Source organism: Pelodiscus sinensis, chromosome 21, assembly GCF_049634645.1.
Source record: "Pelodiscus sinensis isolate JC-2024 chromosome 21, ASM4963464v1, whole genome shotgun sequence".
Taxonomy (NCBI): domain Eukaryota; kingdom Metazoa; phylum Chordata; order Testudines; family Trionychidae; genus Pelodiscus; species Pelodiscus sinensis.
The window spans coordinates 5,671,914-5,689,266 of record NC_134731.1 but is presented as its reverse complement, the minus strand read 5'-3'; the positions used below and the strand labels follow the sequence as shown (position 1 = coordinate 5,689,266).

At 42.4% G+C, this 17,353-nt stretch overlaps 1 protein-coding gene across 2 annotated transcripts in view; it reads right to left on the bottom strand.

Annotated features, from left to right (window-relative positions):
- CLTC (clathrin heavy chain) overlaps positions 1-17,353 on the bottom strand; it is a 54,546-nt gene that overhangs the window by 19,907 nt on the left and 17,286 nt on the right. For both annotated transcript variants that reach the window (XM_075904695.1, XM_075904697.1), the window contains exons 2-11: positions 11,318-11,525; positions 8,419-8,687; positions 7,794-7,955; positions 6,661-6,774; positions 6,028-6,201; positions 3,443-3,640; positions 2,311-2,511; positions 1,230-1,382; positions 670-792; positions 105-242 (exon numbers count right to left, since the gene is read on the bottom strand). In XM_075904695.1, coding sequence (XP_075760810.1) covers positions 105-242; positions 670-792; positions 1,230-1,382; positions 2,311-2,511; positions 3,443-3,640; positions 6,028-6,201; positions 6,661-6,774; positions 7,794-7,955; positions 8,419-8,687; positions 11,318-11,525 — 1,740 coding nt within the window. The remainder of the gene's footprint in view (positions 1-104; positions 243-669; positions 793-1,229; positions 1,383-2,310; positions 2,512-3,442; positions 3,641-6,027; positions 6,202-6,660; positions 6,775-7,793; positions 7,956-8,418; positions 8,688-11,317; positions 11,526-17,353) is intronic.

The window sequence follows — 17,353 nt, the reverse complement described above, 5'->3', positions numbered from 1 at the left end:
AAACCCTTAAGCTACTATGTCTAAAATAGACGATTCATACTATGCTATTGGAAGTTTGACTACAAGACAAAAACCAGTTTCAGCTGTCAGTCTATAGGACATACCTGAGGTGCATGCATGAGGTTCATCTCAAGTAAACGTGTTTGCAGGGGACCCTCAGAAGGGCGATTATTTTTCAGTGCATCCAGCAAGAAAGCAGTACACTGCTGAATTAGGTTGTACTCCATAAAAACATCCACAATCTGCAACAAACCAAACAGTTAGTACTGCACTTTTAACAGTGGAAGTGGAAAGGTTTCATTTCGAGTTTACTTCTAGCATGAAGATTTAAATGCAGTCATGAGATCTGGCTTAATTTTACTAGTATTATCCCAGGTCAGTCAATGGGTGCTCTGTATGAGCAGGACTGCCTCCTAATGGAGACAAGTTAGATTTACAACAGGTTATGCTCCAAGCCTCAAGGCAGATGTACCTAAACTATCATTTGCTTGGAGACATGGCTGAACAAGCTTAGTTTACCTATTTAGGTTTAAGTTTGCATCATCTTAATCTAATTTTGAAAAGGTTCAGTAAGAGGCAATTTAAGATCCTTCCCCCACAGGCAGCTTTACACAGTGGTAGGCATATATCCCCATTCATTGTGTTAAAATTTGCAAGAGTTGGAATTACTTGTGTGATATCTGCCAGAGGTTCTTCATCCTGAACTAGCATTTGAGCAAACTGCTGTCCTTGGTCAGGGCTGATTCGCATTACATTCCTTAGCAGGAAGATCCAATCTGGAGTATATCCAACCTGTAAGGAGCGCCACAATAAAGATAGTTAGTGCTTCAAGAGCAAAATAAATCAGAGCTGAGGAACAGTTGCTTAGTAGTGTCTGGAATCAGATTGTTTTATAACTCATAGCTCTTGTCCAATCTGTATGGGGAATGTAAAAGCTGCCCGAGATCAGTCAGTGAGATCTTGATTATGCCAGCTTGTCTCACACCCCCACCACCCTTTAAGGCCAAAGTGTAAGTTTTCACATTAAAGGGAGTCTTGAAAGCAATGTTTTGCCCAACACACTTGCTCTTCACATAGTGATTTTGAGATTAAAAAGTCATGCTACATTTGTTATAGTAAGAAACATGCGACTGTTTTTAAAGATTTAGTAGTCGTTCTTTAGTTTGTGCTCTTGGATTCAATAATGTTTGCATTGCAAAGTGCAACTTATCTATACTTGCACAGCTCACCTTCTTAGCATACAAAACAATCTTCTGGACTTGTCCTGTTTCAGCAAAACATTGAATGACCTTGTTAGGCACATTAGCTCTTAGATAGACACTAAGTGCCAATGTAGGGTCCACAGACTTCACAAGATCTCCTAATTCCTCTGAACACTCCAGCTATGGAGAGAATATAGTTAAGAACGTTTTAATAAAGGTACAGATCTATAAATAAGAGTACCCATTGTACAATGCTGTGATAGATCTTATCCTGCTAGATAGAGTATTTTATAGTAACTGGATTTAGACTGTTGTAAATTGATTTATAAAATGCATCCTCATTTGTTATTGTTCGCGAGCCAACTTTTTAGCTTTACAAGAATCTTTTAGGTAGTACCCTACATCCATGGTGGCAGCAATATAATGCGTTATATTCCAAATGCCCCATAAGTTCTTGTACGTTGAGCCTTGTGTCCTTGTTTTATCACTTCAGAGTAAATGGGAGAGTTCTGCATTTGGCTATTATTTCCTTATAACCTCAAGGTGCTGCTAACAGCATCTTAAGTGAGATTTACACAAAAATCCCAGTTGGATCAGGTCAGACTAGAGACTAACTAGCAAGGATCAGGTAGGTCTGCATTACAATTCTTGTTCTAAGTTAGGGCAAGAGTGTACTTGTTAAGCACTGAGAAGGGCAGGCTTATGTCTGCTAGTGTCAACTCCTTCCAGCTAATTAAGGAGTGGCTCTGAGAAGTGTCCCTGCCCACATCATGGGATTAGTCACAGCAAGCATTACCACCACTTTATTTCTGAAAAAAGTTTTGAATAGAGAAGTGTCTGCAAGGACACTTCTAACAAATGATATTTCTTCACCCACTCTGCCTGACTCTCAGAAGTGAGGGCTGCAGATTAACAAAATCATGGACACATTTATGCTGGAGCACTAGATCAGTCTAGAGATACATATCCCACAAAGACAGCAGTGCACATAAGTTGCAGTACTGAATTCTGCACTGCATACAGGGCCACTGGAAGAACTGAGACAGGATATGGCCAGCGCTAGTGGCGATTACCCTACTTTTGTAAGTGACATGCCCGGCAGCTTTACCTTATCCTCTTTTAACCATTTCTCCAGAAGCTGTTTGCGTCCCTGCTGAAGCACTGGCCTGCAAAGTTCCAAGGATTCATATTTGTTCAGCTGGCCTTGATCTAGAAGAATTCCAAAGTACTGGAGCAAGGGAGAAGTCTGACCGGGCTGTGCTTGAACACTCTGAAATCGGCGTATGGTGTCCGGGGTACGCAGGATTCCCTTAAATACAGGGGATACATTTTATTCCCTGCTCTGTTCCAGAAAAAAAAAAACCTACATTTTACAAGTCACTCAGGACTATGTCGTCTGCCAGATCCAGACCATTCTTTGAATGTTTAAAAACAGTCTGTCTGCCCTGATAGCAGCTACATTAACCCGAGTGGCATTGTCTATCACTTAGCTTTGGCTGTGACATGGTTTCGGTGTAAGCTCTGGCACCAGCCCAGCACTAGTATAGGATACATTAAGGCTGAAACTGATCAGAGATGTACAGAACAGTAACCTCTAGTTGGAAATACTTTGTCAGCCTTCTCAGGGTAACAAAGCAATGTAGCTATTCAGTAAGTAGGGCTGGCACACTGGGCTCTAAAGGAAAGATTTTACTCCCCCAGTGGTATTAAGAGTCCAAGAGCGCAACTGTCACAAGGAGCCTTCACATCCTTTGACTTTCAGCTCTGTGGACTCTGGCTATTTTCCCTCTAACTCCTAGCTCTTATTGATCCCACATCTTCCCACAGTAAAGCATCAGCAGTCCAACCTGAATCTCGTTTGAAATCCTGACCAAGGACTTCCTCTCGTAAGTCCCCTACTTCATATCCATCTAGTACCTAATTTAAAAACAGATTCTGCAGAATAAGGACATAGCTACAATATCTACTTTCATCCAGATTACTATGATTGTGTGTTACTCCATCCACCTTTGTTCCTTCAGTTTAGTTGTTCCACTGAAGAGGTCTGTCCTAGCAAATTGCTTTGGTGAACACACCTGTAAACCATTTCTGTAGTACTAGTTCATAGAGTAAAATTCTGGTCTTGCTAAGTTGCTTATGTGACTAGACAGACTTCAGTCCACACAACACATGGAGATCTAATCTTGTCAATATGAAGAATGTATTTCCAGCTGTGAGGCACATTTAGCAACAACTTATACCTTTGGTGCATTTGCTGCCACTTTTGCTGCCTCCGAGTAGTTTCCCTGGGCAAACAGCGCATTGAATTTTCGGGCAAAGAGTTCCTCAGCTCCTGCCAGATTGTTGCGAACTGCCATTCGCAGAGCCAGGTCAGGATTTTGCAGCACATTAGTGATATAAGGGATTATGTTCTCTTCCTCCACACATACTGAGAGCACCTGAATTGGAAAGAAAAAAACCAAACATTTACTATGAGTGAAAGATTATGCACACCAGCCACTCAGATTCATTCTGCAAGCACTTTCAACACTGCCATGACAAGTTAATTGTTTAAGTTGAGGATAGGTATAATGAGTTAGATTAAGCAGAATAATATTTAGGCTGAATACCAGGAGCCTGCTACTGCAGTAAGCTATTGACTTGAGCTTATCCTGTAGAAAAGCCCCATTTCTTGGGCCTACAATTTTAATATCACTGGGGAACAATTTCCCTGACAAAAAGGGATGGGTACTAGCATTAAACAGGTCCCTTCTATTTCTCCTTATTTTTTTTAGTTAAGTCTAATGTGCTGGTTACGGTTTAAAAACTTCCCAAATATTTATAACCATTTTCTTCTGAAATCATGAGGTTGAATATTGCTTGTGCAGTGTTAAGTTGAGATGTTTCTCTATCCAAACACTAAATTCTAGTAGTGTTTCTAGAGTATTCCTTTCAGAGCCAGTAGTTTACACATCAAAAACTGCTGAATTACTGCTTACTTAGCAAGTCTTTCCTGCCAAATTGTTTGATATTAGCTGCTATAAGAAACCCCGGCAGTAATGTCCTTAGCCTCAGGCACAAGACTTGGAGAGCCAGCCCCCTGCCCACCCACACACTATTCCAATTCATATGTTCTTCCACTCCATTTGCGGAAGACAAAATTCTCCACCACATGTTTCTGCCAGAAGTATTAGCCAAGTCTCTTCAAACTGCCTCCACTCATCTACAAGGTCACTGACATGACACTGTTCCTTTCATTCACCATGCCATCTGACAGTATTCCTAGCCCACAAGCCTTAACTGAACCTGTATCTAAGGCCACACGAACCACCACTAATGTGCAAAAACAAAGTCACAATCAATTTTACTTCCTAGATTTAGCACAGTCTATACCTAATCCTAACTGGAAATAGCTACAATATCTAAGGGATAAACAGACTAAGTTTTGCCAAGTACAGATACAAGCTGTTAACATTAGGAAAAAGTCATCCACTAGCACTGCAGATCATAAGAACATGGTAGAGCTATTGGTGATGATTCTAGTTTTAATAGCTCAAGTTCCCCCACGTGTTGCTTCTAGGGAAGTTTTCCTTGTAGCATCTTACATGAAGTTTAATCTGAGGGGGAGTTATGAATATTAATTACACATTTTCCTGAAATAATTCAGACAACATCCTACTCTTGTGGTCTGACTTTTGAAGTGTCTGCATTTTAGTGAGTGATACAAGATATCCAGCACTACCCTTTTGAACTGAACATTTATACAAGTTCTCCTAAACACCCTGATTTACAACATTAGACATTTGCTTTGTGAGGAAGATTTTACCACTTTTATAGAGGATAGATCCTCAAGGACAGCACTGGCAGCAGCTCATGTTACTATGATACAGGTCACCTTTCTAGTTTAAGTATTGAATGACACTGCTTAAAGAGTTGAGCTAGGTTGAATGCAGGGATTCTCACACCAGCAAGTAGACTTTACCCACAGAAGTTCTTCCTAGTTACAGGCAGATGAGGTTCTGTACAAGTAAATTGGAGTTATTCTATAACTGGGAAGAACTAAGACACTGCAACTGTTTCCTGCCTTTGTTCACCAGACTTCTAAATGTGAGCCACTAGTGATCACTATTCAGGCATCTAGTTCTACCCCTTTTCATAAAGGGTACAGATTTCTACACTGAACTTCTAACTCCTGCCCACCCCCCATCTAGCCAAAGTGTACACTGCTACAGACCCACCCCGATAGGATAAAAGTAGCACATTTGAATTGCAGTAGTGTTAAACATGGTCCAAAAAAAATTGATGCTAGTCAAACATTCATGACCTCTGATCAACCACCACTTAGTATCTTTTAGGGGCCAGCTGGTAAACTGTCCCATGAAGCAGACTGCTGCACTAGAGAAGTTGAACCTGTATCACTCTTGGGAAGTTGACTGGTGCTAAACCAAAGCATTTGCTGGACCACAGGAGGTCAATATTGTCTAGTAGCATTGACAGCACTTCCCCTGCTTATTGGGCTCTAAAACATCCTGTGGTAAAAATCAAGCTAAACAGCCCAGAACCAGAACTACTGGCTGTAACCGAACTTCATGGGACTGGGAAACATGCCAGTGTCTGCTAACCATGGGTGTGTCCAACTAAAATCATGCTGACCATGGATGTTGCTGGACCAAAGATGTTCAGCCTGTACTTTCACTTTAAAGTGTCCAAGTCAATGTATTCATCACAAGTTTCCAGAAAATGAGCATTTGAACAGAAGTTTGAGAATACTTAGTCATGACGCCTGCCCACTTGAATCTTGCTAGTACAGTCTTAGCCACATGCTCTAGAAACAGAATTTCCTTACTTGTCCCTTTCTGTTAACACCTATAATTCCAGCTGTTGCTTCATGCGGTGCAGTGACAAATATAGTTTCTCCACTGATTCTATTCATGTAGATACAGGTGCCAGTTTCAAGATCATACAAGTGGATGTAACCGTATTTTGTGATCAGAAACACCACATCATGCTTTTCACTAATCTGCAAGATAAAAGTAAGGTTGAATAATCAGTACTCTTAAAACGTGTCATTTGTTGCAATGTTACCATGGTTAGCAGGAAGTGGTACAACTGTTTTCTTTGCACAACCAAGTTTAATTGTGCTTGAGTGAGGGTGTGCACTTGACAGCACAGTAGCAGAATGTCTGCTTCAATAGACTGTCATGAGTTTACCTACAAAGTCTCGATACTTGTTCTGAAGAGAAAGGATAATCAGCCATTAAAAGTGACTACGTTTATGGCTTGAAGGGGGAAATGCTCTAAAAGTTGTAGAATTTTTATACTTAAAGTGCAACCACCACATTAGGACATTTACTTTGCTCTGCAAAGCCTCTGATTCTGTAGTTGCTCAAGGGGGTGCACGCATTATCATCCTGTTATGTTACCATATCTGCTGAGTCAGAACTTATCCTTTCATCTTGGTCATGGACGTCTATCATACCTGCATTGCTACAGGAAAGTCATTCTGGGCTTCAGGAGGAAAAAAGACATCCACTGCTTTCTTGGGAAACGGCTGGTTCCCTGTTGGTGGTGTGCCAACTTCAATGATATGCAGCTGCACAAGAGATGAGATTAGAATTAATTAACCCTATTTCTTGAAATACTGCATAGCTACATGGTCACTCATGTTCTGGGTACCAGAGTCAGACTAGGAAGTGGCAGACATAAGGGCTGTGTTTGCCATGTGAGCCTTTAAGCAGTCTCAGAATTCAGATTGTGGGGTCAAGAATGCTATGCTGAGTTACTGGATCTTACTATAAGAAAGAGCTTAGAGGCCACAAGATATATTGTTTACACCCAGAATGCTAGGCGAGTCTTCCCCAATTTTGCCACAAAGCCATTATTGGCTGAACAGTTTTGCTGCCATTTAACTGTTGGTCTATGCAGAAAAGTGTCCAATCTGACTGCATTCCACAGAGAAATTCAAGTTTAATTATCACTGAAAAAAGCTAGTAAGCTGCATGGTCTGTGTTCTATGCTCAGTTGTAAGCCAGACAAATTTGTTTTCTACTTTAGTCTTTCCACTCCTGAACCCTCATTTGCTATTCCAAGTAGAGGAGAACCCCAAAGTTTACCTCCTGCTGGAACCCACTAAAGCTAAGCATTATAGTGCACACTAGCATCAGGGAGGACAAGCAAGAAGAGATCTGCCACTTAAGTCTGAGGTCTGTTTGCTAAATCAAGCACCAGAGCTTTTGCTTATTTCAATTTGAATTCTGGGTCCTTGGAAAAAACTTTAGCAATGCGACTTGTTCAGATATCCTCACACATTAAGGATTTGTCCAATGGGCTATTTGTTACATTATCTGAAATTACTTAAGGGGTCGGTAGTGATTTGGCTAGGAGCAGTGTTAAGATTTAGGTACAGGCATATAAAAAGCCATGAGTAGTGGTAACCAATGCAAGCAAGAACTTCCTTCTAAAACAGAGTGAAGACAAACATACTAGGTAGTTCAGTGCCTCAGGTATGCACTGTAGTACTTTACCTCTAAGGTTTTTTGTGATCTGTCAGCTCCCATGCTAAATAGGCTAGAACAAAAATAAGGTAGATAGCATTGAAGCATCAGAGCTTACCTTGCCTCCAGCTTGACCTCTTACTGCAAAACAGAAGAGAGTAGATTCTTCAGCATTGCCTTCCATCTTGAATTGAGCAAAGCTAGCTGCATGCCCTTCAATAGGCTGAGACACCTTCCTATCTACAGAATAAAGCTGCATGGCTCCCACCACACGATTTTGCTAAAGAGAGAGGTTAGTAACAGATTATTTGCTGCCACCACCATCTTAAGTACTGGCAGAGTGTTATGGGAAAATAGTCATTTAGCTGAGTTCTTATACAGTTTATAAAATCAGTGTGCTGACTTCACTCCCTTTTGCTAACCAGACATGAGTTGTGCTAACCAGATACGAGTTGTGCATTAACCCCACTGTATCAGAATAAGATTATAAAAACCAAAAAATGCCAAATGAAACAGGGAGATAGAAAAACCAGACCCACTCCAAATAAAGTCTGTTCAGAATTAAGCTGGGAGTATCTTAAGACAGTCTTAGGCCTTAGCATAGATTTGTTGTATCTAGAACCAACATTCATTGTCTGTTACAAAGGAGTCAGAATAGTACATATTGGAGGGAAGTTATGCTGGTTACAGAGAAGGGTATTAGTGAAGTTTTAGGCTTTTCAGATGAGACTCTAACTAAGTACCTGTGCGGATATGCCAGTCAGAAGTAACCATTTCTGCTTAGCATCTGTACGATAGTTGATGATCTGGCAGCCTGCAAGACTAGAGTGTCGGTCAAACATTTTCACAGGCTGAGATTCCCCCTCCATGCTCCAGTGATAGACTGCATTGTCAGTTACAAGAGCAACTGTGTTCAGAGAAATCCATTTCCAGAAGGTAACATCATCTGTCATAGTATGAGCCTTCATTTTACTCTTCATCTCAATGTTAAAGATTTGAAGTGTTTTCCCAGCTAAAAGACACAAGTTCAGTTCAATAAGCTGAGTTACCAATTGCCTCCCCTTTGAGTACCACAATAGCTGTACTATGAAGTTAAATTTGCATCTAGCCTTCCTCTTAGGAGGATGCCATAGTGCACTGCACTTGCCAGTGATATTCATATAGTCAGCTAGACATTAAAGCTAATTAAATACATGGCTGTATAAAAACCCTGACCTCAAAATTGGTTAAGCACCCAATTGATAATTAAAGTGGTTTCCACCATCTGTTAAGTGCCTGACCAGATTAGTTACATATAACCAAATTAAGAGCACACATTTACAGAACACATGGTTGAATTGTTATAAGGTACACTAAACTTTAGCTGTCAAGTGTCCACATGTTTCAAGTATAACAAATGACAAGGATAAGAGGGTCAAGAAGTGACTGTCAGATTTGTTTGTAGTTAACCTGTTAGCTTACCAACTTAAGCATTGTGGTTAACGAAACAAAGGATCTTTGGTTGCAACAGACCAGAGATAAATATCAACTATATATGGGACAGGAGGGGTAGAAGGGAAAACCAGAACAAGTGACTAATGCAAGCTCTAGAGCATAGGGAAAGGCAAGTGTTTTCAGTTACACGGAAGGATAAGTACACAGATCCCAGACAACCATGCTACCTCCCCAACCCCACCACTGTATTCCTCCTGCCACCAAGATGCTTAGATTCATTCTACTTTAGTGTGAGGAATCACTATTACTTTAAGAGGGGAAGCAAGAAAGCTTGGTGTGACATGCCAGAAAAAAAAACATTCTGGTCTCAGCTAACTGGTAAGATTAGGGAATGTAGGATGCAGCAATTTCAAGCTATTCTCACTATTAGACAGTGAAAGTAGCTAGAGTCACATATGATTGTTACTGTAAGATGCAAAACAGAGGCTGTTTCATTTACACTGGTTGCTACTGAAAGCTAGCCATCAAAAATGTGTCTTTTCTGAACCAGGTTTCTGGGTTAAAGGTTAAAAAGGAGTCCATATGGGTTAGGATATGGATCTACTACAAATCTTGGTTTGGTTGACACTCACTAAAAAGATAGCCATACCAGGCTAGAAATAGGTTAAGGAATGCTACATCTGAACTGCAGGTAGCAAGTATAGTATCGCTAGCACATAAGACTGCCGTTCATTTCAGTGTCTTGTTTTGTACCATTTCATTGTTATTTTTCAAGTATGGGGCATGAAAGTTATCCCTTATGCTACAGGAATTAGCATTCACAGCCCAGTTATTTCCATCCCACACAATATGCAAAGCACACCAAGGGAAAACCACCAGACTTGACTTGTCAGAGCCATAATCCTGTTTATGGAAAGTCTGAAGGGTCCTAAGTTTACTGCTTTAGGCCAAGTGCATCTGTAGATTTGTTACTTTTCAAAGCAGTTTCCTACATTTGGAGCACCTTTTCTATATTCTCTAGAGTAGCACTGAAAAGGCTCTCTAGGGATAAGCATGTAGGCCTTTGTCTGCTCTTACCCCTTAATTATTTAGTAATGTGCACTGTTAAGCCTTTAAGCCTGTAAGCCTTTGGACTTGGTATTCTCTTTTCATAGAACAGGACAAAAACTAATACAATCTAAATTGAGGACTCACCATCTGCATACACAAGAAAGCATTAGAGATGTAACAAACAAAATAGTACAACATTAAAACCATCAGAAAGATTGTTCATGTAACTATTTAGCATCAGTTGAAAGCAGTACAGGATGAGAAAGTAAGACAGTGATTAAAATAAGGTATAATAGTTTAGTTTGTTTTGACATTAGAAGGTATTCAAGAATAGATTTATGCAGTCTTAGAAAAAGCTAGCCATTTCAATTTCCAAGTAGTTTACCCTTCCTAAAAATTGGGCAACATTCAGTACTCCTGAGAACTTTGTCAACAGAAAAGTTACAAAAAAATATTAAGCTACATATTATGCAACAAAAAACCTTGCCTAGTTCAGGAAAATTTTGTAAATCTGTAGAGCATTGTGACTTATGTATTTCTTCAAGTGCTCTGAACTATAAAGTTGTTTCCTTGTTTGACTCATGCAGCACCTCTTCTGCCCTCCCACAAATCAGATGGTCAAATATGAGAAAGAAGGGTATGCAAGTTTTGGGGGAAGAGGTTCAGCAGGGAGTCACCTGAAACTTTGTGCCAAGAATTAAGAATCAGACAACTATTTATCTGGATTCCATAGCTTTACTGGCCACCACAAGCTGTAAAACTGCATAACCATCTATTCTACACCAATCAAAATCCTCATCTGCTGTAGAACCAATATGTATCAGAAGCAGTAGCACCAAGGGGGCAAAGATGACAGGAGCCACCTCCCCTCCCCCTGTGTATAAGTGTCACCACTGAAATTCAGTAGTTAAATACATTTACTTGAACACATTTTAACAAAGCAAGGTTACAGGTTTTTCTATGGTGAATTTTAAGGGACAGAGACTGAAGATTTTTAGGAACAACTAACATGCTTTTAGAAAGTCAGCCCAACATCCAGTTTAACCTTTGATTAGATATTTCAGTTTCAAAAAGCTTGTATTTTCCCTGAATAACTGGTAACTTACCTAAGAAGTTACACTCTATGGTCAGATCTTAAACAGAAGGTTATTTTCATACCTTTTAGTGCAATGACTTTGCTAGCAGGATTCATGATTGCACTGTCAGCTGAAATTGGTCTCCGAATGGGATTGCTGGGGTCATTCATGTCAATGATCACCACCTGTGCTTGTTCTCCTACCTTCTCTCTTATGCAGATGAATTTATCTGACTCCATAGTCAGAGTACTGAAGCCAATGTTAGCTGGGTTGATCCCCAGATTTTGGAGCTAGAAGACAAAAAAGAAAGTTTTTACTAAGGGTAGAAAACAGGTGCTCAAAACATCTAGGTGGTGAACATCTGGAGGAAAGCCTATCATCCTTTATTCCAAGATGGGTTCAGAGCATTTTTCTAACTTTATAAGGTTGAAACAATTCTGACCTGAACATCTAGCGTATGATGCTCCAGAACAAAGTAACTTATGATAGGTCTACATGCAAAGGTGAAGACTCCAGGTTGAGGAGACATAGCCACATAGAGGTAAGAGTGACTTAGCCAGGGCAAGCCACTCCAGTGCAATGCCACCCCAGATCATAGGCAGGTACTTTTGAGTGGTCAGACCCTATGGCTATTCATGCTGCCATGGTTACACCTCTACTATTTAGTGCACTAGCACACATGGACTCAAGTATTGTTATCCACCCTCAAGCTGTAATGTGTCTTCCACAAGTGCTGGTGGTTCTCTCCTTCCAAAATGTGTACACTAAATCCAGAGTGGATGGCTAATACAGGAATTGAGAGAACCATTTTTGTTCTGATAGCCAAATGCAGTTTTGCCTGAAATTAAGACTTCTTCAATATTCAACCCTCCTTAACCTAGCTTCTAGAGAACAGGCTAAGGATTTAATTTCTGCACTTATTACCCCAACAGCTTTATATAGTTAAGTTTGAATTTCAAACTGGTAAGTGTTAGATGCAATTCTTTCAACCACTTCTGTATTGGCTAGATTAAAATAAATTTACATACTGTTTAGCAAGGACTGCAGTCAGGATAGTGTTATCTGCTCCATGTGATCCACTTCTCAGAAGGGGAAGCAGGGAGCCTATAACACTGCCTAGTACAGCATGAAGAATTTAACTGAGCCAGGGAGCTGGCCCTTTCCTGCTTAGGCCTGATCCGCCTTTGAGAAGTTTGCTTTACAACATGAGGAATTGCGCTTTAATTTTAACCACTTCAAGTATTTAAATCCCAAGTTAAAGTTTAGCCAGTGAAGCTCAGTAGTACAAGTGTTTTTCTGGAGGTCAAGGTATTGGAATAGTGGTATTGAGACCCAAAGTCAGCTCCTGTTTTTAAACTTGTGCCTCAATTTCTTCAAAGATGTACAATTTACAGAAAGTCTCATCTTAGGTGGCTACTGTTCCATTCTATCAATGAAGAAACTAACTAAGATTTACATTTAAATCTGAGTGGCCTTTTATTCTGCCACTTTAATACCTTTGTTCATTTAAGATTAGAGAATAGTAACCAAAGCATATTTAGTGAAACTGAGAGCCATGTGTTTGACCACTTGACTTCTCCTTGAAAGTTTCATCATTAGCCACAGCTACTTGACCAGTGTTCTGGAACCATGTTTGACTAAAATGTTGGTTTTTTTTCTAATTTGACTGTCTTATCAGTTATACACAAGCACCTTAGCAATTGCATTAGTCTTCACTTGCATGCTCTGATAAAGATGCGTTATTCTGCTCAACCTTCATTTTCTAGAGTTCATAGAAGCAGCCAGAGTGCCATAATGGAGGCTAACTTTTACAGAACCAATATGATTGCAGTGGTTCTCAGCCAGGGGAGATGCATACTAGAGATGTGAAAAGTTAGCTTACCCATTAATCACCACCCTTAATAGGTGATGCTCATTGGTTCACTGGTGGCAGCTCCTGCCTGTGGCACGGGAGGGCTGCTCCCCACCTTTAATCAGCTAAACTGTTTAAACTAGTTAAACAGGATTTTACATCCCTAACACATACCCTGGGTACTCTGAGGTCTTCCAGAGACTAGTTTGGGGTGGCCAGTCTGCAGCTTGAGCTGAAGAAAAAAATTGCAGCTCCTGATGGAACTGGGACAGAACCCAGAACTGCTCAGGTCAGCTGCTCATGGCCAGGTTGCTGTGGGCCACATGCAGGCTCATGGCCCCCAGTGCCCTGTCCTATCCTGCATGTGCAGGCCAGGTTGCAGTGTCCCAAGCCTGCACATACTAGCAGCCAGCTGCTGAGCACAGGCACAGGGGCTCTGGGTGTGCCTGTGGCACTGGGCATAAGATTAGTGGGGGAAGGGGACTGGGTTAGAGCAGGGAGGGGAGGTGTGCATGGCTGTAGCAGCAGCTCTGCCTCTGGGACCTGAGACCCACATCCCCAGTCTTCTGCCACAATACTCCTGCACCATCCACACACCGCAAATCTGTGTCCTGAGCCCATCACTCCCAGCCTCCCTGCCCTGAGCCCCTCATGCACTCTAGCTCAAACTCCTGCACCCTCACAGCCACAAGCCTGCAGCTTGCTCAGCACCTCAACCCTCCACCTGACCCCAACACTCCTCAGCCTGAAGCCCCCTCCCTGAGCCAGCATCTTCTTTTCTACTTCCTCCTGCACCCAAATTCCCCTCCCAGCACTTGCACCTCTCAACCCCTTCCAGTGCTTTGAGATAGTAAGCCCCAGGATGGTGTACCAGCACCTATTTTCCCCCAGTGCAGCCTCCCTGCCGCTGCCCCCTAGGTATGTGGCTCTTCGCACTCTATCCACCACTATTTTGGTTCTTTGTCTAATGGGCTGGCGACCCCAGACTAGATCAAGGCATCTAGATTTCAGAACAGGCTACATATACCTGACACTTCATGTTACAGGTCTTGTCCAGCACCCATGAGACCCAAATGATGGAGTTTGCTGAACGAGGGGAGGTCAAGGCTCCCTAACCAGATGTAGGCTCTGCTTCTGGGTGGGGCTGTGCTCCCTGCCACCACTTCTGGCCAGGCCTAGCATGGTGAGGCTAGAACGGACCCAGCTACACTAGCCCTGGCAGTGGCTGTGCCCCCCTAGCACCAGTCCAGGCTACAAGCCCAGTTGATTCCAGCCCTGGCCAGGGCTGTGCCCCTTGCCGTGAGCCCTGGCCAGGGCTGTGCCCCTTGCCGTGAGCCCTGGCCAGGGCTGTGCCCCTTGCCGTGAGCCCTGGCCAGGGCTGTGCCCCTTGCCGTGAGCCCTGGCCAGGGCTGTGCCCCTTGCCGTGAGCCCTGGCCAGGGCTGTGCTCTACCCCACATTGGCCCCATTGGGGCTGGGCTCCCCACTACCAACCCAGCCTATAATTCTGAACCTGGCCAGCCTGGGCTCTCTGGCAATATGATGGATGTTGCCAGACTAGAGTCTCGGATTTTAGAGGTTCAACCTGTTCTTTATAATATTCTATGCACTCTTCAGTGTACACAATCCATCAGTTGGAATATTTGTTGTAAAAATGAGAACAAGTGATTTCAGTAGTGTGCTGACTTTGGTATGATTTTGTAATCTTGTTGTTTGAGGCAAAAAACTAGAGGTATCAGACTTCTGCAAGGGTACAATAATCTTTCCAGACCAAGAGCCTGAGCTAGTGATCATGATTCAAGTCAAACCCATGGCTTACTTCAAACCACTTGACTTCAAGACAGAGCTAGTCAGATCAAAGGGTCATCACTTCCTCCACATTTCCCTCCAAACAAACCCATCATTACTTCAAGCGAGGAAACTTAGTTCATAAGGGCATTGTGAGCCTTGTGGTTTTCACACCACTTTCAGTATTAGTATTATGTTCTAGGTTAACCTGCCCCATTAATATTTAGGTTGTGTTCACTTTATGGCAGAAGTGATTTTAATCAATGCTGAATGGCTTTTAAAAAAGATCCTCCGCTGAAGCTTTAGTGGATGATCCAAATGCTGCCCAGATTTCCAAATTGAAGCAAACATGTATGTCAGCTTTTCTATATGCATGTATTTAGGCACTGATTAGCAGGTGAAACTGACTGCCAGTCAACACAAGTGAGTTTGGTTAAAGTGGACTCCTTGAGAAGAGATTATGTTCTTCTATACAACATGAGTCACTTAAAATTCTATTTGTTCTACACACTATTGGACAATACAAGCCACTTTTCCCCTCTCCAAAGAGCCAGGTGCCTAAGTGGTTTGTGACTACTGCACGAGAGCCACATCTAATCCAAGGTAGAAGAGACTACATTACTGAAGTGGGCTGTAACTACCACAAACTGCTTCCAAATGCTGACCTGGTAATAGTAAATGTTTACACGATAATGCCATGTTTCACATTCTAAGTCCTGCTGTACTCAGCATGGGAGAGATCACACTGTGCACTCCTACGTGGCAAAGTTCAGCATACTACAGTTGTTACTGGACTTTAGTTTATGCAGGCTGGCTAACCAACCAACCCACATTAGGAACAGAAATAAATGGCAAGATGCTGCTCAGATACATTTAGAAGTGAGGAAAAAAACTCCATATATTTGATTAATTGATACCCACACTATAAAATTGGCAATGGTGACAAATGACAATTTCCTGCAATACACTTGAAAAATATTGAAGTGCAAGTATCTTTGGATCAAATGCATACTTCAAGTCTATTGTGGGCTGGAATTATGAAACTTCAGGGAGGGGGTGAGATGGGAAGTGCACTGAACTTCAAAGGACTTAATTGAAAGTGTGGCAGACAAGAATGTACTTATGGGACAATGGTTGCTTAGAGCAGTGGTTCCCAACTGCTGGGCTGCAGACCAGTGCCAGGCTCTGGTGCCAGGTGTACTCCCTTTCTGCTGCAGCTGTTGGGAGAGGCATGTCTTGTCCCACCTCTCAGCCAGCCAGCACTGGGCAGAGTCTTCCCCAGACTCAAGAGTGGTTTGCTGCATGGCAGAAGGGCCAAGTGACGCCCAGCACAGCAGCTTTAGAGCAACTGCAACCCAGGCAGCAGTGCTTAGCTGGTGGCTGGGAGGAAGCATAGGGTTAGATGAGGGGGCAGGACTTGCACTGGGGGCTCTGCAGTGGGGCTCTGGAAACAAGAGGCTGGAACTGGGAGGCTGGTTTGAGGGAGTTGGATGCCAGTGACTTGTGTCAGTGGCTGACACCAGGGTAGTGAAGTGAAGGGGTGGTAAGATTATGGGGTTAGGGATGGCATTGGGGCTTGAGACCAGGGTGTGCCCCAGCTTCCATGAACAGCTAGCTTCTGTGGTGGCAGCCGCCTGCAACATGGTAACTGCTGGAGCTGAAGCTGGCTGTTGACAGTTGCTCTGGGGGCTGGGGCTTTTGGCAGACTGGTAACATTTTATTTGCACAATGAATATGCAAATAAAATGTTATTAGTCCACCAAAAGTTGTGAATGGGTTTGCTGGTCTGCAGTATAAAAAGGTTGGGAGCCACTGGCTTAGAGGATCTCTAGTCTTGAGGAAAGTGAATGCAAGTTCCCAGCCTGCAGTTATTCATACACCCCTCAAACGCCACAGCCTTACAGATTTGTAGTCTGAGGAGGGGACCACTGTCTGCCAATTGTCTATTCTTGAAGCTTTGATCTTAAGACTCCAAGATGCATAAAGGAGAGACTAATTCTGAATTAGTACACTCATTAATAGGTTAAAGCAATTAAAGGTGCCATTGCAGGAGAAGCCCTCTGAGGTTTGAAGGGCTCACTCCTATGAGTGCCTGTGTTGGAAGAAGAGAGGGACTTGACCTTATTAGCATAAATGTACTGTTTCAGAGGTTTTCACCTTTCAGAAAAGCATGCCTGCTTACAAGAGCTGTGTGGTAATAGCCATTGGCAATTATTCACAGCTTCTGAAGAGAAAGCTAAATAGGTACTGACCTGACTTGTAGTCTAGCTTGCTGGAGAGGACATGAGACTGCAGCTTGAAAAAAACTTCCTGGTCAGGAGTAGGAAAAGATGCTGTTCTCTGCTCAAGAAAGGGGATGGAGACTAGAACCTTGAACGTGCCCTTGGTGAGCCAATAAGGGAGAATTTGGTGCAGTTGCCCTGGGCTGTGAAACATGGCATTTGTCAGTCAGTCAAAGCTGAGAAATCTGACCAAACCAG